This window comes from Aphelocoma coerulescens, chromosome 3, assembly GCF_041296385.1.
Source record: "Aphelocoma coerulescens isolate FSJ_1873_10779 chromosome 3, UR_Acoe_1.0, whole genome shotgun sequence".
NCBI lineage: Eukaryota > Metazoa > Chordata > Aves > Passeriformes > Corvidae > Aphelocoma > Aphelocoma coerulescens.
This window is the reverse complement of record NC_091016.1, coordinates 59,493,509-59,515,246: the sequence shown is the minus strand read 5'-3', so window position 1 is coordinate 59,515,246 and position 21,738 is coordinate 59,493,509. Positions and strand designations below refer to the sequence as shown.

At 38.0% G+C, this 21,738-nt stretch overlaps 1 protein-coding gene across 1 annotated transcript in view; it reads right to left on the bottom strand.

Moving 5' to 3' along the window:
- Positions 1–21,738, bottom strand: part of PDE7B (phosphodiesterase 7B) — a 171,252-nt gene that overhangs the window by 99,851 nt on the left and 49,663 nt on the right. The window contains exon 3 of the mRNA XM_069010458.1: positions 15,401–15,461. Coding sequence (XP_068866559.1) covers positions 15,401–15,461 — 61 coding nt within the window. The remainder of the gene's footprint in view (positions 1–15,400; positions 15,462–21,738) is intronic.

The window sequence follows — 21,738 nt, the reverse complement described above, 5'->3', positions numbered from 1 at the left end:
CAGTTGGTGTCTGAAAGATTTTGAGTGTACTCAAAAGAACCTCAGATGAGACAGAGCTCAGAAGCCACTGCTGCTTTCACTTTTCCATCCTATTTGCATCCAGATAAGAAACATTTTTTCCGGAGTCCCGTTGGGCTCACTCCAGTTGGTGTTCTCAGTATGTGCCAGGTACATCTCATCATAAGTTCTAGCAGTGACCATTACAAAATAGGACTAGGAGGAAAAGAGATGCCTTTTCTTTATATAACAATAAAACTGAGCGTGGAATTTATGTATCAGTTTAGCATTTGCAAGGGTTATCCATAAACTGGGGGAGCAGGTTAAATTTCACTGTCTGCCAGGGGGAAGGCTTCTTCTACAACTTGTAGCTCCAAGCAGAACACCTTGCCTGCAGCATTAGGTGTACTGAGCAGGAACAGTCTTTCTATGCAATAAAGAATTCCAGGTTAGTTGTGTATGTGTGTGCAATAATGCAATGGGTTTGTAATGTAATGGTTGACATGCACCTAGGATGAGGGAGAACTGAAATCTTCTCTGAACTTCACAATCTTCTTCTTGGATTTTATTACATGACATCTGTGGGGGACATCTAGTCCAGAGACCACAGTTTAGGAATGCTTCTTCAGTAGTGTGAGGTTTTAACTGGAGCAGATTAAGCTGCAATTTCAAAATTGAATATATTTTTGGCTTTTAAAGTCAGGCGTTGTTTATTTAAGATTTTTTAATTTTAAATTTAAAGTAGCTTTACAGTACCTCTCTATGGTTAAAAAACTGGTCAGGTGCTTGTGAGCCAAATGAAATGCAGGACTGAGAGTCCTCAAGTGAACAGGGACTGTTTGCAATGAGTTTGTTCATATTCTTTTTCTAACTGGCTGATAAGCTACATACAAATGCTTTCAAAGTCTCCCTGGGACTGCAGTGACTATTTCAATACTTAATAACTTTAAAAGACTGAACCTGCAGTTTTCCTGTTCCAGTGTTGCTACTTTATTTCATGGATACATATTTGAGTTCCCCATTTGAAATGACATTTGCACTCCTCAGGCAGACTCAGACACAAATTGCTGTGATGTTTTGCCTTGGAAAAATTACAAATAACTTGCCTCAGTCTTGCATTACACACCAGCCAGCACTTTTGGGTAGCTTTATAGTGACAAGCAAAATATAGACAAAGAACTGTTCTACCAAGAAAGATGCATTCATTCTGGTGGTCTGGCTTTGGAAACTTGATTAAAAACAACTTATTTGTTTATTTCTGCAGTAGTCAAAGGGTAACTGCCAAGTGTTTGTGCACCAGCACTCATGGGAGAAAACAGCCTGAAAACGTGGGAGCAGGTGTTGCATTGGCCAACTTAAACCAGAGGGAAGATGACTAAAACCTTCCTTCATTCTCATCTCTTGCCAAATTAAATCCAATTTAGAGCAATGTGTTGCTACACATTGCACCAACATTTAAAGAAGATAAAACCCCTGACTTACTTACTTTAAAACTGAAGAAGTCCTGTTTTACAGTACCATAACAACTTCTCTTACAAAAGAGATGCCACAGGATCAGTGAGCAAAGGGCATTAAGAGCAGAATTTTGTATCTTGTCAAGCAGACAGCTTCTCCATCAGCAGAACACTCTCACAAGCTGCACCAATCTACAGCTGACACAGGCACTACATCAGCTCCATCTCTCCTGTTACATCATCCATGTCACTGCAGAAATCCAACTCATCTTCCTTTATGGCAGGTAAGTTTATTACCACAAAGCTGGGTCACTAGAAATCTTACTTTTTAGTTCTAAGAGAGTAAGCTTAATAAAGAAACATGGTAGAAACTAAAATTTTGGCTACAAAGTATTTTTATCAAAAAATTCCTGAATTCCACAGGGATTTTTTCCATTTGTCAGAGTGGTTTAGCGCTCATTTTCTTCCACAAACAAAACTTCAGTTTTCATGTGTAAATACTGGTTTCACAGATGCTTTAGAAATTCCTCAGGTGAACCTTAACATGTCTGAGTCTTTATCCCATTTTCTTCTGTGACTGAGGTTACTCAGCCAAGCTGAAACTCCTGTGAGCTGTCACCAGGGACTCCAGTCATATGCTGGAGTAACTCAGTGAGACACACAGTGATGCACCTCCCACATAAAACACCGAAGCACCCAGACCTTTAGCAACCCTGCCTGTTAAACGCCACATCACCTTCTCTAAATCTAAACTTGTTACCAGCCAAAGGATTTCCACTAAAAACTACTGGATTTGGGTCTCAAGTTTTCATCTTTTACTGAAACATAATTACAAGATTTAATTTCGGGAAGAAAACTTTTGTCAATCATTTCTGAAGAAATTCTTCTTTCAGCCAGCTTAGGTGCATACTTGTTATCAAAAGCAGGTAAGTTTTTGCGTGGAAGAGAAGTGGGCATAGTGACAGCAAAAACAAGGGCAAGAACTGAATGATGGGCCCTGCTGATGTGAACCTGTACTTCTGGTGTAGCTCCTACTAAGGGAGTTAAATACGTCCATAATATGAGATCCTGCATCACATCTTGTTACTCTCGAGGCAGCTTCAGCAAGATTATAAAAAACAGATGGATAAAGGTGCTAGTAGCTTAGTAATTCCTGCAGATGATCTTTCCATTTTGAGGAAGATTTCTGGCATGACAGTGTTAGAGGGATTTATGCTGTTTTGCAGAAGGAGGGCTTGAGGCTGCACAGCTGCCAGCCTAGAACCTTGCTAGATCTACTACTGGAAATTCACTTAAAATTAAACATCAGCAACACCGTCCCCCAACAAAGACTTGGAACAAAAAATGTCAAGTAGGAAATGTTCAGGGTGAAGAGAGAATGGTGGTGCTTCTGATTAAAGTCAAAATCAAATTCTCCCCCATCCCATTCTAGGATTTCAGAAAGCTTTCCAGCACACATCTGCCTCCAGTTTCCTCTTTGTTTATTCAGTCATCAATTATCAAGAGACTTTTTGTTTTGTCTCAAGGAGCTGCACAATTTGAAGCAACTGTGGTATCCAAGATGGTTCTGCCTAAACCAAACACAGATTCCTTCATGGCACAGAGAAACTGGTTTGGATTAAAATAAAAATATCCAAAACCAACAACATTTTCTCTGTAAACTGTTCTTAGGGCTATTATAATGTCATTTTCCCCCCTGAAACAATACACAGACTTCAAAAGCCCTGAGTCTTCTTCTCAAGCAACAGAAAATAAATGAGATTTGACATCATGATTTATGATGCTTCCATTCCTTTTTTTAAGAAAAGTGAAATATGTTAATAATTAAAGCAATGCAAATTTGTGTTCTTCTGGTTTCTAAAGTATTATGACATGCACTTGCCTCAAGAGCTGCCTAGGACAAATGTACAATGGCAGCAATTGCACTTGTGCCTTAAATGTGGTAGCTCCCTGGACATATTATTACCTGTGATAAACCAGTGGATTAATGTCTGCTGTTACACTCCCTGCTGATAAGAAATTACAATGAGGCATCTGCCATTCATCTTCCCTTTCCAACAGAACTCTGTCAGTGACTGCCACTCTTGTTACATCATGTAGCTGCTAGCTGGGGACTTGAATAATTTATGCTACCCCTTAACTCACTTTCACATCTTCACAACTCCTTCCATAGGAGAAGTTCCATGGTGATTCTAATTGAATGTTTACAGAATGGCTGAGTGTATTGGCAACTCTACTTCAGGTTTCCAAAGCAAAGCCGCGTAATACCAGTTTAACAATGATTTTGTTGTATTGCAGATACTGACACAAGTTTGTAAGTACAAAACTCGGGATACCAACAGGTAAAGAATTTAAGTTCCATTAGAAAATGTTCACAGGGCAGTTAGAGCTGAGGGAAATAAAATTTCTGTCTTTTTCTTAGACAAACAATGACCTTTCTCTTGACAAATGCCTGTCTCAACCATCAAAGTTCCAGAGCACGTTCTGGGACTTGACAGAATGCCCAGTCATGTACCTTAATTTTAAATTTGTCTTCCTCCTTTTGTAGAAACCTGAAATACAGCTCATGGGGTGAAAATTCACAGGCTTCTTTTTAAGAGTATGTTCTTACTGTATTTATTAACAAAAGCAATCAAAGGACAAAAGTATTCATGTCTGTGTGGGCTATCTTTACATACTGTTATCTAACTGAAAGATGCTGAAAGTAACTGTCCCTTCTTCTGTCAGCATGGTAATATGCTTCTTGTTATGATAATGTTATACAATTCTGCTGTCAGTTTATTGCACTGTTTTCAGATGAAGTCAATTCTAGTCCACTAGTCCTTGCCTTCTTCTAAGAAAAGTCTACTAATAAAGTGTATGGTCCTAGTATTTCTAAGTTCCTTTCATTAGCACTCTCTGTTATAAAACAAAAAAGATACCTCAATAATAATAATTTGTCATACATGCATTAATAAAATGTGAGGATCTCATTATTGTATGTCAGTAAACAGAGCTCTGCAATATGAATAATTCCTTTGAATTAAGTGTTAAATTAAATTTGCTCTGTATTAATCTATTAAGTTCAGTGTGAAATCCTGATCTAGATTTAAAAATCATTTTACCTTATATTTCAAGAACAAACTTCTCATTGTATTAAATCACATTTAGCATTCCCCATAAACCTGTCCTCATGTGAGTGTATAAGACAAATGCTTGATAAAGTCGTAGGTTGCATGCACAAATTGATGGCCCACGTACTCAAAGTAGGCAAACGATAAACACACGCTTACAACCGGTCATAAATTAAGAATTATATACATTCTAAGCATCCTCAGTTGAATCTTAATTGAGCTGAATGGTCCTGAAGGTAATTTGTGGATACAGAAGTCTGCATGTTAGAGCAATGGTTGGGTTGAAGTCCCAGTGGGACTCTTGACTCTCTGACAAGGTTCAGAGAATCAGGAGCATGAAAAGAACAAATTGGCTGAGTTGAGCAGCCACAGCGGAGGCCCCCTGGCCTGTGCTGTGTATGCTTTGGAGGATTTTGTGTGGACTACTTCTAATCTATGTCCATGGATTAGATACCTAGTAGCAGCTAGAATGTTCTAGAAGTGCTCCCAGAGCACAGGGCTTGCTCTATTAGATGGGAAAATTGTCCAGTTAGTCTATCTGAGACTGCTTCACAATGCAAACTGGAATTTCCAGCATGTTGGGATAGAATCTCAAGAACACACTCCTGAGATGATCTAAAACACTAATGCGTACACTTTCTTTACAAAAATGAGCTATAGAGTACCCTCCCTAAAAATTTTACTGGAGATTGATATTCACAATGTTCTGAAAATCAAAACCATATTTGACACATTATTGGCAGATTTTAGTTTTCATATCTAAAGATTTCACAATACAGTCAAATTTTCTACCCATGGGACAGTGTGCTGGATCCCTTAAGCATTTGAAAAATGCTTTGTCATGCTTTCAATTTATTCAACTCAAATTCAGGAGCTATTCAGATGTCAGAAAAGGTCCTGCAGCTATGTCAAAGGGAGAGAGAGAGAGAAGTTAAGACTTCACAGAATCGATGAGGAAAAGAATTCAGTTAATAAGAACAATTTTCCACAAATACTTTTTTACAAATATTCTGAAAACTTAGAACTTGATTTTATGTTAAAAAACCAATAAATTATCTTGTAGATGAGGTTGATTATTTTTCTATTATACCCTATACTTTAAACCATAGATCTTTGAACACTATGAAAAACAGTATCTGCACTTCAGGAGTAAGATTATTCTCCTCCAAATGCTCACATCCACACTTCAGTTTCTTGAGGAGTCAATGGGGAGAAATAGGCAGTCTCTGAGTAGGGTTCCTCAGACCAGTTTTAGACATCTGTTTTGCAATGATCTAAGTCTGAAAGGAAGCACCTCTTTCTTGTTCTTTTCTGCTACAAAAGGGATGATTAGATGATGGCTGTAGACTTTAAAATTAAAAGACTTAAAAGTTTTTTTACAGAAGTTTACAGACATTCTGTTAGAAGAATTGTATCCCAATTGTCTTCAGCATTATTTCCTCTGCAGAGTGAGAAGAATGCCCTGTGAGGGAATTCCAGTAAGAGAACTCTCTGAACTTTTCTGTAAGAAATACACTAATCTTTTGACATAGCCAGCTGCGATTCAGATATTCCGTTTCTTGTTGCTAAGTACAATTTCCATCATTTACCACCAATATTCACAGTCACACTCCATGATTTCAGAAGCCCAGAGCTTCAAGTGTTTGGATCAGATCAGGGCTTGAGCATGCACAGTACTAGACACTGTGACTGACCCTGTCACACAAACTTATTTCAATCTACTCATATTTTGGCTCCAGTGAGAACATGTAAATACATGCTTTATTAGTTTGATGATCAATGGATGATCTAAGAGAGCAACTTAGTGCTTTAAGAAGTATGAGATGTACAAGAACAACAGATTATAATTAGAAATGATACTTAATTATAAACAATTGAAAAAAAAAAAGAAGCTAAAGCCATCAAGGAAAATTAGTTATCCAAATAAGCAGGCAAAAGAACAGCAGAATTTTGATTTAGTAGTTTTCTTTTTTATAATAGAGATGAAAAAATTTCCTACAAATATTATACTCCCAATTCTCAGTAAGAATGGTAAAATTATTAACAACATTTCAGAACAGCAAAAATTTTAACTCCAGAATATGAGACATCCTTATAATACGGAGCAGAGAAGAATATAGGAAAATGCCTTCTTAACCTGAGAAGTTTATGAGCATGTACAGCCAGGAACTGAGTGCTTGAAAGCACAGGAATTCCATGGCTTTCTCAGACATAAATCACTCTTACTAAGTGTAGCTACACAATAATCTGTAGGACATTGCAGAGACTGTGCAATTCCAAGGTAGCACAAAGTAATAATTAAAGGGGCAAAGATTAATTGCTAGAGATGAGCTCAAACCACAAATTATAAATTTGAACCTTTTAAATCTAAGTTTAAAAAGTTTAGGTCTAGAGATTTCGTTATGCTATAATGAAGGGATGGCTGATGTAAAACTGTGAATAAGTGTTTTCTTCTTCAATTTGGTCCCCAATTTGGAGTTCCTTTCCCCCCTCCCCATCTTTTGAGAGAATGTTATTACAGAAGTATGGTTAGTCACAGCAATTTTCAGTACAGAAAGTACTTTGGGTGAACATAACCCACTCATAACAGGTTGGACAAAGATGGGAAACGATGTGAATACAGTCCGTGTTTGGGCACGAGGAAAAATCAAACTGTGAGGAAACAGAGTGAATAGGCACTTGAAATCTATTTTCCAACAGGGGATCAGCAATAACTCATGTGACAAATACCATGAAATAACACATGAGATCATCTTAAGTAAATCAATCAAGCCACTGTTCCTCTGCTTTTCTAAGAAGTGCTTAGTTAAAAAAAAAAAAAAAGGAAATGTCTGTGAAACAAAACTCAGGATTCTTCTTCTCTTACACGTGTGTGCCCCTCCAGATGTGGGAGCCCATTTCTTATCCTCCTGGAGTCATACCCAGCATTTGTCCTTGCACAGGGTCAACAGATGAAACAGAGTGCACTTAATCCCAACCTGCGCTGCCTTTATTTTGGTAGGCAAGAAAAAAGGGAGTGCTGTGAGGTTTAACTATACTAGGATGACGAAAGTTCAGAATTAAAAGGTTAAACTTTCACTAGATTATTACATAAATGGGCAGCAGAATGCAACCCTCCTGTCTGCAGCATGTTTTGGACTGAAAGGGAGACACTCGGCTTTGCAGTCTGCTAGAATTTGCAAGTGTTTGTAGCCGTGCTTTGAGTGCAACTGCTGGATAGGACTTGGAAATCTGTAGCTTTTTCCTAAATGTGGTATGTGGTGAGATTCTCAGACAAGTCAAAAAACCTTTCTGATAGAAAGAGAAGCCAAAGAGGCAGGGGTTTGGCGTATTTCTAGTTGGGGGACTGGAGGGCTTTTTTAATCATCTCTTGAGCTTTTGAATCTCAGCTGGATCTCCTGGTCCAAATGAATGGCTTTAGCAGATGTGGGCAACACAGTAACGCTCTCTTCTCCAGAAAGCCATCATGCTGTGCTTACATTGTATAGATGCTGGCAAATCCTCATTTCTGCATTCTCTGCAAGTGACTCCCATCTCTTTCCTGTACCAGGCGCAGACACAGGATAAAACTATGTATGATTCAAGTTAATGTTTATGTGATAGAAAACCAAGAACCATAAATTACATTTAGAGAAGTGTTTTATGTGCATGCTCAAAAGGCCAAGTCCAGTTTTTGTCTTCTTCAGCACCCTTCTGAAAGGTAGAATATTGCAAGAGAAGTAGTTTCAGTCTGACCTGATTTACAGGATGGAACAGGATAAACAGGTGGTCACTGTCACTCAACTACCAGCCTATATAATTACCTAAAATAGTAATTAGATCAAAATTACTTGAATAATAAGATGTTATTAGAGAACTGCTCTTTAAAATATTCCTAGGGCATCAGAAATTTGAATTTTTTTTTAATCATTTCTTACCCAAATTAATCAAATAGTCATGAAGGTAGAAGCTGGGTTTGATATTTACGTTCTTTGTGGTTTTAGGCACAAATTTTATCGTAGTAAATACAAAGAGTTCCTACTTTTTTAGCCTGAAAACATAACACAGTGATGAAGTGGTACAATAATGGTGTGTGAATACCATAAAGTCCTTGACAAAGGAGTTGCTGTTGTGGTCTCATGCCCACTGGTCTGCCATTTTCTGCCTCCAAGCAACACTCCAACATAGGCAGCCTGTCATCTCGGCCTTCCACATAAAGCATGGGGTGATACACCAAGTCTTTAGCCTGCTCTGTACCACTATGGCAAACAAGTCATGAGCATTTCAGAGTAAGCAGGTGAGATTTAGAAAGTATTGCATTTCAGGAAGATACAATCAACTTGGGGAGGAGGTCTTAACTGATATGAAGGAGCAATAAGCCTCTGTTTCAGTGTTGGTAAGGACACAGAGAATCCACTTTTTAAAATTCACTTACAGTTGCAATATCAGGAGTTACGTCTTATTTTTAAATTGTGTTAATATACTGGAATATTATTTTTGAGAAAAAAGGGAAAAGTGTTAGAAGTTATTTGAAAATCCCTATTCAACTGGGTAGAAGAAATACAGTTCCATAGGTCCTATCTATACAATCCTGTTCTCATCAGAATGAATTGTTGGTAGAGAGTGGCAGTTGGAATATAAATGTAAGTGAAAAACTTGAAGCATTGACTTACATGTTAAAATTTGAATGTATCTACATTAACAGGATATCAAAAAGAGACATGGTGCTTGTCTTTCTGTATGCATTCACACCATTGCTTTATAAATGGAAAAAAACTGCTTCTCTTCATCCTGTGTTGCAAGCTGCTCATGGAATAAAAGCCTATCTTTTTGTAGCAGACATCCTAAGCCTCTCCTTTCTGACAGCTATGAAGTTCTGAGTAATCCTGATGGGCAGTGTAGCGACAAGTATGGATTTTTTGCTAGTCACTGTAGATTTTGGGCCTTTTCCCCATAAATATGCTGCTTAATTTTACAAAAATTAGTTCATGTGTTTATTGCATCTCATTTGCACAGATAGAATAGTTAGTCTGCAGAAGGTCAAGTGCACGTGTAAGCCTTTGAGTGACTGGGATATAAATAGTCCATATATTTGGCTATTTAGAACACCATTGCTCATGCATGACTATCAGTTTCAGCAGAAGTTTTGTGTGTGCAAGAGATGTAGGATCACATTTCAAATGATGTCAGCGAGGGCTCCAGGAAGCTTTGCACAACTGCAAAACTTCATCAGTGCAGAACCATTTGGTTAGATGCCTCATTTCTTTTTCTCCCTTTGCTGCAGGGAAAGTTGACACATTTAATTACTCTTCAGTAGTTTTTTTCACCCATTAAAGTACATGGTTCTTTACCTGATCAAGTTTTGCAAATAAGTTATAATAGATTTTTTAATCCGCCACCAGTGAAGGTGCCTTCAGTGGTTATATAAGGCAGAGACCAGCCAGCCAGAGCCTTGCCAGTACCCCTCTCTCCTGGCTCTCAACACAGTTGTTATTCCAGTAATGTCTCTCTCTCTTAAGCTGTGGCTGCCAACTCTGTTCAAATGTGTGGTGGTTTTCTGCTGTGGGCAAAGAGCCACCAAGACCGAAGTTGGATCCACGAAAGTAATTTCATGGCTAAATGCTGATTCCTTTACCCATAACTCTTCATAGGCAACAAATGGTGGAAGTATGCCACAAAACAACTTTTTCGAGGGGGTGAGGGAATATGAAAAAGTTTGTTGCCTCAAAGCAACAAAGTAAAGTATTAGTAGTCTGGAGAATTGAAAAAAAACGTGGCACTGCCTCAATTTTTTTTTTAATAATGGCTTTTTTGTTGTTGTTTTTGATTAATTTTAAATGGCTATTTGTGAGGAAACTACTTTTATTCCAAGCAAGGATTCATCTGTCTGCTTTTGCAAGGATTAAGTCAGCACCAAATGGGAAACAAAACTCAGCCACATCATTCCTGTCTGCATGGAATTTACAGTAATGAAAAGAAAGCACCTCAGCCTTTTGCCATGGGGTGTCTGGAAGCTTTGTGTTTTCATCTTACTAACCAGCTCCTTAAGGAGGGCAATTCACATTTCCCCTGGAAGAATTTCTTCAGACAGCAGAGTTTGCCAGCAAGAGATGTGACCTCTTCAAAATCTACCCAGCATTTCATTAAGGAGTAAAGACTAAATCTGGTGGTGAAAGACTGCTTGCTGGAGTAACAAAATAAGTAATGTAATAATTGGCACTTATCATCCATCCCCCTTACTTCACTATCATCAACCAGGTGGAACAGATTAAAACCGAAGGAATAATTTAATTTTGTATGTGTTGTGATGGGTGCAACTGCCTATTTTCTGTATAAACAGGTATTTTTTTATATAAACAAAATTATATAGGTAAGAAAAAAACCCGAAACATATATATATATATCTCTATCTCTCAAAAAAATTGAAGTTTCTCTTCTAGTTGGCAGACCTTTTTCCTTCTGTACTAGTCCTAGAGCTAGATAAGGGAACTTCCTTTTTCCAGGACAGATTCTTAAAATTCAGTGCTCTGCCATGTGGAGGTTACTGAGTTAGCCTTGGATGAGCTAGCTAAGGAAGTGAGAACCGGTAAAGTTGCTTTAACTTTGGACTCTTACAAGCTCGTATGCAATTCTTCCCAGCAGAGTTAATTAGCTTAGGCATCCAACCAGCAATTTTCACAGCAAACTAACCCAATTATCTCTGCATGATATGATACTGTGTCATGTCTGAGCCCACAGTATGTCTGTCTGCATATGGGAAAAATTAACCTCAGGTTGTGCCATTGAAAATAGCAGTGGGTGCTCTAGGGAGAGGGACAGTTCCCTTCTGCCTTTCATAATATGAATCTCTAGACTGATAACTACATAGTGAGTACATTTCTATAACCTCAATTTTTGTGCTAATTATAATTTTGAAAGTCAAACTCGTTTTAAGTAAAGAGCATGGGGAGTCCAGGGTTCTAAATTCCAGAATGCAGCATAAAGCAAGAGTTTTTTGACATCCTGTTCAGCATTATCAGAAATTTTTTTCATGGCCAAGTGCTAACTTGATAACAGTTCCAATTTAAGCAGAACAGTTCAGATTTTCTTCCTTGCCCTGGAAGTGCTGATGAGCTGGCATTATCTCCTGGCAGACTTGGAGATTCAAGAGAAACTTCTGATAACACACTTCTATTGACAGTGTGGTATTTTCATTACTTCCATTACTGTAGAACTTCAGCTTCTCATTGTACTTATAAATTTCTTCTTCTTCTTCCTAAGAAGTGAGGAAGCACTTATCTTCCCATTTTTCAAAGGACAATGAATGTGCAGGGTTCAAAGTCTTATCCAGTGCCATACTCAAGAAAGCTGTGATATATTTAGGATCTGAACACTTCAGGTCTTCAAAAGGCTAAGGTGGGCCACTGACCAACTTTCTTCTGTGACAGTTATCAAGGTTGTGTTACTTTAGCTGGTATAACATATTGTGCTGGTTTTGGCTAGGATGGAGTTCATTTTATTCTTAGTAGCTGATACAGTGCTGTATTTTTAATTTAGTATGAGAATAATGTTGATAACATACTGATGTTACAGTTTTTGTTCAGTAGTGCTTGCTCTAAGTCAAGGACTTTTTGGTTTCCCATACTCTGACAGTGAGCAGGTACACTGAACTTGCCAAAGGGATATTCCATATTGTACAGCACCATGATCAGGAAATAAAAGTGTGTGTGTGTGTGTGTGTGTGTGTGTGTGTGTGTGTGTTGGGTGGGACATGTCTATCACATTGGTCAGCAGGTGGTAAGCAATTGTATTGTGCATCACTTGCTTCTCTTGGGTTTTATTCCATTCTTTTTCATTACCACTACTATTATTGTTGCTATTATTATTATTATTATTATTATATTTTATTTTGTTTCAATTATTCAACTGTTCCTGTCTCAACCCACAAGTTTTACTTTTTTCTGATTCAGCTCCTGCTGCGGGGGGCTGTGAGTGAGTGGCTGCATGGTACTTGGTTGCCAGCTAGGATTAAATCACGACACAGAAAAAAGGGTAAAGAAACAAGCACAATATAAAAAATAAGAGGGAGACCATAATTTTCTGTAACGACTTTAGTACAGATAATTACACTAATGTTAAACATATTCTGGTCAGAGCACATAGCTGTTATCTATTATAACAGGAAACACTGCTAAGTGACCATTTAATTTTGTTGTTTTTTTTTACACTTGAATTATAACTATCCATCACTCTGATGCTGAAAGATGAGGCATTAAGCTGATCCTATGCGCTTAATCTCAGGTTGAGAGATATCTAGTCAGTGCCTTGAAAAGTTACCTTCTTTCACTATAGGCATTGTAAGCATTTTGGCATTTTTTTATCTATTATTTACTGTTTTCTAGTAGGAAGATATGATTTTTACTGCAAACCCCTCTTCCTCAACCTTTATAGAAAAAGAACTTCATACACATAATCCATGCTACCTCAAGGAATGTGGATTCAATGGAAAGCCTGGCATTACTTCTGAAAAACTTTAAATTTGAAGCTAGCACAGAACGAGTAGTATAAAGCAGATACAGACATCTTCTGACAAAACCAGCTACTACCATTTTAGAGTTCAGCTTGATAATGTGCAGTTTCAATATAGACTGATGTTGCATCAAAGATCCCTGAAGAAATACAGTCAGTACTCCAGGCTCCTGTGTTTCTTTTCTTACTAGCGTAATTATCCTCTTGCAATTGCTGGGACTTGCCCTCTAGATTTCTGTCAGCACTGTGTCTCTATTACATTAAATGACAGCAGGACAGTTTCAGCATATTTCAAAGATGGAGCATTCAAGAAAGATGTCCCTCTCTGAAGGCCTGCTGTGCTTTGTTCACTGGTTACACCCACAGACATTAATAATGTCAGCCTTGCATTGATCAGTGACAAACCCTGTTACATTCTCTTGGAAATTCAATTCCCTTGTAAAATATGAGATTGGGCATTACATGACACATTCAACACAAAGTCTCAGGCCTTTTTGGCTGCACAGTTTCTCGCTCCTGCTCTTCCCTTCAAGTTCAGTATGAAAGGAGAGGTGTCCAGAATGGACACCCTCTGGCTTTACAGCACCACCAGCACCACACAGACTTCTGTGATAAATTGGGACCATGGAGCTTGTCTCCAGCAGTCACTCTCAGAGAAACCATAGTTTCTGCTGTGTTTGTACTCGATAGTTTCTTCGTCCCACACCTCTTACAGAGCCAGTTCTGGAATATACAAATTGTGCTTAGAATAGTTTCAGCTCTGTACATGATTTGGAATACCTTGGGGTGAAATGTAAAATTCTGTATTATATATGACACTACAGTCCTTAATTTGTTAGATACGCCAAAAAATAACAATAGCAGGCGAAATATTTTTTAATACAAGAGATGGAACCTCTGAGAATCAGTTACACCTTTGGCATGTGCTCTTGGAGTCATTTTTCCATTCCTAGCAGTTTCCTTACACAGCACAGCATATGTTCTCATTCTCGTACGTGTATATGCTGCAAGACATAGGTAAGAATATATGTAATGGAAACAAGATCTTGTTCTTCTCACTTCTCCTAAAGAATTTTTTGCACTAAGAGCGATGTCAAACTCCCAATTTTGGACTGACTTGTTATAAAAATGCCAAATGAAATGATGAACGAACCCGTACAGAAGGGGGGTTTTTTGTTCTCCTCTCTCCCATCCCCCATTCTTCCCCCTAATGCATAATAACATTTGCATGGATATAACTTCCTTAGTACTAGAGTATTAGGAACTCAATTGTATTTACACTGTAGATTATAATTGGCATGATAAAGGATCACAAGTGTATCTTTTTTTGTCAGCTTGTTCCATTAAGAACTTCTAACCATGGATCATTGATGTAACAGATCATTATGGCCCATTGTGTCAGTTCATCTGTTGGGATCTGTGCACTACAAGCATGACAGATTTCCTCTGCAGCAATTATAGTCTATTGTGACAATAGGATTTAATGAATATAAACAGCAAACCACATAATCTGCTATTACAGAGCACAGCTATGCACCCAGATGGGAATTAAGTTCCTAGACACTGCCAGTTGCAGTTTAAAAAAATTGTGGCGCTTCCATTCTTTGCATTATTAGATGCAATGCTCTGATTTACAGCATGTATTTATCTCTTCCCTGGCAGGTCAAAGGTCTTCAGAATTTAAAGCTTAATCTGCAAGTGTCCTCTGATTTCATTTCTTTTCTGAGTAAACATTATCTCTTAGGTTTTTAGACACTTACTCCCTGCCTTTCACTGTAATACTAGCCATACTGTTAATGTTTCAGTACTAGCATTGTAGACGAAACAAGCAACCACAATAAAATTGGTCACAGAAATTAATGAAACATAGCAGAGTATTCCTGTATTGTTTCTAAAGAATAGACACTTCTACTTAACAGTCATTTTTACAAAGCCACACCAGTGCAAATCTGTAAAATCGCAGTGACTGAAATTTTTCCTGAGTGATGCAGCTAACGTCTGATTTAGAGACTTTTGACACATGCTTGTGGAATTAATACTGTCTTTAGAAGTCCAGATTTTCAGCTTTTGAATATGAGTTCTGGACTTCAGCACATCAGAGCTTCCAATTACAGTGCTGGTACAGCTATATTTTCATCTATGCATATGGACACTACTGGAGTATACATACTTCATTTAAATAGTTGAAAGTTCACTATAAGGAATATATTAATGAGGACTACATGTGGATGAGCTATGTAAACGCCATTGTGGATCATCATGGTCATTATCATGTACTTTTGAGAAGAAATTCCCAATTAAACATATCTCTATATACACACTTGAATAAAAAAGGGAAGAGACTCTTACCTAGCATGCGAACACATTTGACATTCTGGTCAGGACTATCAAATGAGATTTCTCCGCACCTCTGGGGAAAAAAAGATATATTTCGTTAAAGACTCTGTGATAGCACCCCTGTCCTCATCCTCTGATACCTCTGTTTATGTTTTGGAACTAGAAATTTTCAAGACATTGTAAAAACGTCAAAATGAAAGTCTTTGCAAGTAGCTAAAGTTTGAGTAAAAAATGGCTATCACTAATGAGCCAGGATGGATCAACACTGTATTCCAGGGTGTTCATCAAGGAAAACTCAAGGTAACATCTATTGCCTTTGGATCCGTCTTAAGGATTAAAACTGATGTCTGCCACTATCAACAAGGATGATTGTCTCCCTAGATATTCCCAGTCAAGGAACATCATGAGAGTTATGATCAGAATACAGAAGTGTTGGGTTGTTTTCAAAGACAAGATATCATTTTTGAGTTTATGCAGACAGGCCTGTCAGTTTAGCTGCCAGGAGAAACATTATTGGTGTGGCTCGTGAGTCTGACTGAGCTTCAATTAAAGACAATCAGTGGACAGATCCCACTAACTTCAGTAGTGGTTTCTTCAGGTGCTACATGAAAGATTCAGTTTCATATCACTACACTCAAAGCTCATGAGAGGGGCTTAAGGACAGCCTCATATTTTATAGGTAAAAGTGGTCTATACTTCCTTATCTGTGTACTTACGGTTTTGGTGTCCACGACCAAATGGGAATAAAAGCAGAGTGAGTAAAGTTTGGAAAAATAACTGAGAGCTGTCTATTTGCCTTCCTCTTTCTTTCTCTCCCTTATGTGCTTTCTCCTTTTCAGCACCTATGGTGAAGTTATTAGTACTGCAGGTTTTTTTGCTTTTTTTTTTTAAATTAATTAAAGTGTCATTGCAGCAAATATTAAAACCTACAAAGACTCAGGTAAGTAAAAAACCTCAGAGCATCAAAGATGAAACACAGCAGCAGTTTCATAAATGAACAACACAGTTGGAACTCACTATTTTTAAAAGACTCTTCACCTCCCTCACACTGAAATAAACACAAATAAACAAACAAAAGTCCCACACAGAGTCTTTTCATATATCAGTACATCTAAAAAGAGCAAACAGATGCTTGTATTAACCTCCACTACTGAAACACTGAAAAAGAAAAACAACACCTTGCATTTCAAAGTTGATTTTACTAATGCTCTTATACCAGCTCCCTGTCAGAAGAAACAGATACTTGATATTTAGTCTCCTAAGAAGAATGCTTAAATATAGGCATCTTTTCACAGAAGTCTCCCAGCTGCTTCTTCTCAAACAAGCATACTTAGACAAACACGAATGGAAGAAAGCATGTAAAAATTCACTGCCCACCTCACCCCTGGAGTTATGCTGCTCTGTGAAAACCTTTGGTTATTTTTACTTCAGTCCCTCAGAGGTACTGTATGTTCCAGACATATTTACATAAACATCACATTTCAGGCTGGAAAATGGTGTCTTACAATATCTAACAATACTCACCAGTTCTAGTGTTACGAAATTGGGAAATCGGCTGAGGTTCCCCAGAGCCCACTAAGATCCCATAGGATCCATTGTGAGGATGGATGAACTTTGAAAGCTTTGTAAGCAAGATTCAGATAACTGTATAGAAGTTCACAGCCTTATCTGAATTCCCTTTATGCCTACAACCCACAGAACTGGTTGAAAATCACGCTACAACAGTCAGCCTAGGAGATTTTTCACCACTACCACTGCAGCTGGAAATACCAGGAGAAAGAGCTTCTGCAACAATTTAATTTCTGTTGCTGGTAAAAGTTCAAAGGTACATGTCAATGGGATGGAAAATAAACTGTTAACAAACTGCTCAGAGCATCTGAAAAATACCTAGTTGGATCCTGGATGTGTAAAATGACACAGAAATACAGCAGGAACTCACTTTTGCTCCTCCAAAGAATAGAATTGTTTGCACATTTTTGCTGTTAGCAAATGTTTTCCATGAACAAGAAGCGAGGAATGATTTCAGGATTTAATCTTTAGGATTAAATTGGGACTTTGCCACAAGTACCATGAATTCCTTCCAGGGTTGGATAAGCTTCCTCTGTCCTTTTCGTGGACTGGCTTACTTCCTTTTCTGATTTAGGTTTGCTCTGCCTGCTAGTACATTGTGGTTGGTACTGTGAGATGTAGCCAAGAGTCTCTCCAGACCCAATCCATTTCCAAACTAATCTTACAGCAGCTGCTCATTCCCTCCTGAAAACATCTAAGTTTGCTATAGAGTTAGTAAAGGATCTATTAGGGAGAAGGAATAGGAATTTGACATTAGCTGCTGGTTATTCTACTTTTTAATTTCAGCCAGTCAAAACAGAGCGAGAAGGAGGAATGACCTCAGACGTATCTGAGTTTGGGATTCTTTACATCTCAGTTTGGGCTTCATGGCTGGGCCCAGCACAGCTTTGGTTGGACTCGTTCTGCCATATGCAATCCTGGATGTTGGGCTGGTGAGTTCACAGAGGCAGCCCTGCTGAAAATAATACTACCAGTGTTCATATCCCTGGAGTGCAAGAGCCTTTGTTGCTGAAAATCTTAAAAGAACTTTTGTGTTTTGAATTGGTCAGATTTAACAAAGAAATGGGTAAATACAAGTAAAATTCAACCCTCCGAGTCTTCATTTTACATTCACATATTTTAAATAACTGAACTCTGGACTAGACTGTGTTTTTATCTCTTTCTGTAGGAAAGGAAGGCATAGGTGCTTTCAGTGAATAATATTTTCAGTAATAGAGGTGTATTTCTACATAGAATTGCAGCCTGCAGTTCATTACACATGTGAAATTTGTTTTTAAATTTATATAAGAAAATAAATAAGTAAATAAATAATCTACTCTCAACTCCCTTTTCTGAGATTGGATGCATACCATGATGTTGAGTCTGTTACACAAGCTGCAATGTAGTAAACTAGAATGGAACTTACATGTCCCCCATGGAAAAGAGACTGAATCATGGAGCAGCTGAAAGTGGAGTTTAAAATAAAGTGAAAAATGAGAATAGGGACAAAAGGACTTGGAATTCAGAAGAAATGTGGCATGAATTCAGGTCCTTTAGTGAGGTAAGTAAATTGGAGAGCTTGAAGCCAGCCTGGGTGACTATGATGGCCCAGTACCACTTGTCTGAAAAGGGAAACACTGAAAGGCACAGACACCATCTTCCACAGGGAGAGCCTCAGTTGGAGAAGGGTGCTTTCAACCAAGATGACCACTTTGCAAGATACTATGAGTACACAGGAAAATGGGCAGTCATCTGCAAGAAGCCCTGTACCAAAACAGTGTAAATAAAACTGCAACAAAGCAGGGCATAACTAACAGGGAAAAAGTTCATGCAGAGAACGGATGGAAAATCTACTCTGTGTACTAATGCAGTAACATCTCATGTTACTTCTCTGGTATTACATGATCATTCATAGGTTGGGTTTCCATTTCCAGCATGCCTGGGCTCACACCAGCTGCATTGGAGGATTTGAGATATGTAGCAATAAACAGGGTGGGTTTATATACCCCAGCCAGAATAAGTTCTTAGTTTGTTGGGGTTTTTTTGTTTTCTTTTTAATGGTGTGGAGAAACCTTTACCTATGAAACAACTGGTTTTGAAGTCACTCTATTCAACTTCTATCTGTATGATAAACTAATGCATTACTTATTTTGAGGAAGATGCAAATCAAGTAATTGAAATAAATGGGTCTAAACTCTTTTCTATGACAAAATTCAGCAAGTGAATGTCTGAAAAGTGCTTTTCATGAGAACTGTGGTAAGTGGCGTGTTAATCTTCTACTTATTAAAGCCATATAATTAACACTGATCTAGCATTTAACTACTTTAATCATTTTAGATTGTATAGTGTTTTAAAAATATAACAGGAACTTTGCTGGCATGAAATTTGAACGTGTGTAATTTTGACCTTTTTAAGCTGCAGACAACCAAGTCTTGTAAAGCCAGCTTAAAAGGTTATTGGAGCAGGAACCATATTTATAGGCTTCTTCTCTGTGATCTGTTGTGCTCTGCATGTCCTGAGTATGATGTTCAACACGTCTCTTCCAACATTGCAATAATCAGGGAGGTACTTGATGTACATGATCAGCCAAACAAGACAACAAATATTGGATCATTTTCTTTTTGCAGGAGGTGACAGGGATTATTGTACCTCCAAATAGAGGAGGTGTGTGTGTTAACTGCACATTGATTGCATGACAAATATTTTTTAAGAATCTATTGATTTCTTTTTTTAAAGTAACCTTCAGTTAGTATGCTTTGCTTTTACCAATAGTAGATGGAAGTAGATTCCACATAACAATATAGTTTGGTGAAAGAGCTTTCTTTCTTTCTTTCTTTCTTTCTTTCTTTTCCTAGAGTACTACATATAATTTCTTATTCCTTTAGAAAGTAGAGTTAAAAGATATACTCATCAACACAATTAATTAAAAGAATTTAAGGCAGAGCAAAAAGCTTCTACACTTTTATGACTAAATGGATAACCTCAGAGGCAAAAAAGTGCTAGTGTTATTCATATTTCTGTTTTCCTATCACATTCCTTTCTCCATCACCTTTAAAAAGTACTTAAATAAAGTTCTCTAGTATGCAAAAACATCATTCCATCTGCCCAAGGATTATAGCTGAAAAATCTGTTAGTGTGAAAAACAACACTACTTTGTAAGTCTTAGCAAACTTCTATTTTGCCATTCAACAGGCCATTCATAAATAGCTGAAATCTAAGGGCAATATTTCAGAAAGAGTCAGGCCACATGCCTTTCATCTTCAGGCTGCATGGAGGCCTTTTAAGGGTGATTCACCTGATAAAACTATCAGAGTGTAGGAACTGTAGAACATCCAAGGCCTTGTGCTTCCCATTCTGCCTCTCCTCTCTGACAGGGAAAAAGGAAGTACAGGAACTACCAAAGCAGACTGATGTGTAATCTATCTCACCTGCAGCCTTTTCACTATCACCTCCCCCAGAATGAAAGCCTTGTAGTAATATCTGCTAGTGATTAAATAAATTTCTATGCAAAACAAGGAAGTTCCCTACCGATACTCTTTAATCTTGAGATGTACTTAAATGTCAGATACTTCTGAGTTCTGCTGAACCTTTATCCATGGTTTTTGTTGGCCTCAGCAAAGGAAATAAAGCCACTGCTTATATTTGTTTAGAGACAAAAGCTCCTTTTCTCTATATCACGCTGTATTTTAATTTTTACAGGCCCATATTTGATCAATTTTCTCTGAAGACAATAATTGCAAAAGCTCACCCTATTCATGTGACCTTTGAATTGATGACTCTGCATTCTTCAAGAATTTTATTTTGCCTTTCTTACATGAAAACATGTGTATAACGAATACAGCTTGAGAATTACATATATAAACATTCCCACTGGTAGCAAACACTACTAGAATCTTTCAACTAATGAAATTGCCCAAGATCTATAAAAAATTGTGATTGGTTTTATGTACTGCTTCCCAAAGACTTATTAACAGTTCCCATAATGATTATAGATAAAATCTTATAGTTGCCTGAGAATTTAGATCTACAATAGGCGAGTCAAGGGTTTCACTAAATTGGGCTGAAAATAACTACACTTGGTTGAGGTATATTCTATTACCATCCTCATGAGCTGTTGAAATCAGGTGGGGCAGTGTTTCCTTGCCTCCTCCCCCCAGACTATCTTTCTGTTAATGGCCCATCATTGTCCTGCCCATGACTCAGAGATAACTCCCTCCGGACTATCTTCTGTTAACGAGCCTAATCAACACTTGGCCTCATTACCCCACTGTGAGATGATCCACCCAGAGGGAGGAACCAAGCATCCCATCCTGGATGCAGTCTGAGATTCTGAACACCAGAGACAACCCTTTCCACTGGATTTCCAGAGGACAGGAGCTACACAGCCACCACTGGACCTTCTGAGGAAGAGCAGACCCTTCTACAGGATCACCGCTTTGACAGAACCACATCCACCACTTCAGAGGACTGCAGCCACCATTTTATCAGACTGCCACTGCCACCCTGACTAACAGAGTGTCAGGTTGAATCCTGACTCTGTCAGTTTGAACCAGTGTTTTGTTTTTATTTTTTTCCTTTAATTTCCTTATTAAATTCTTATTCTGACTTGGTGCCTCCCACTGGTTTGTTTTCAAACTAGTACACCCTTGAACTATGTGTATGTGTATGTCCATCCACTTATAACTATGGTGTAATCACAGCATACGGAGTATTGCCTTAACATACTATTAGCAGCCAGAATGCTACATATTTTTCTGTTCAAGTTACTACTGTTATATTGCAGCTGTACAGTATTTAATGGG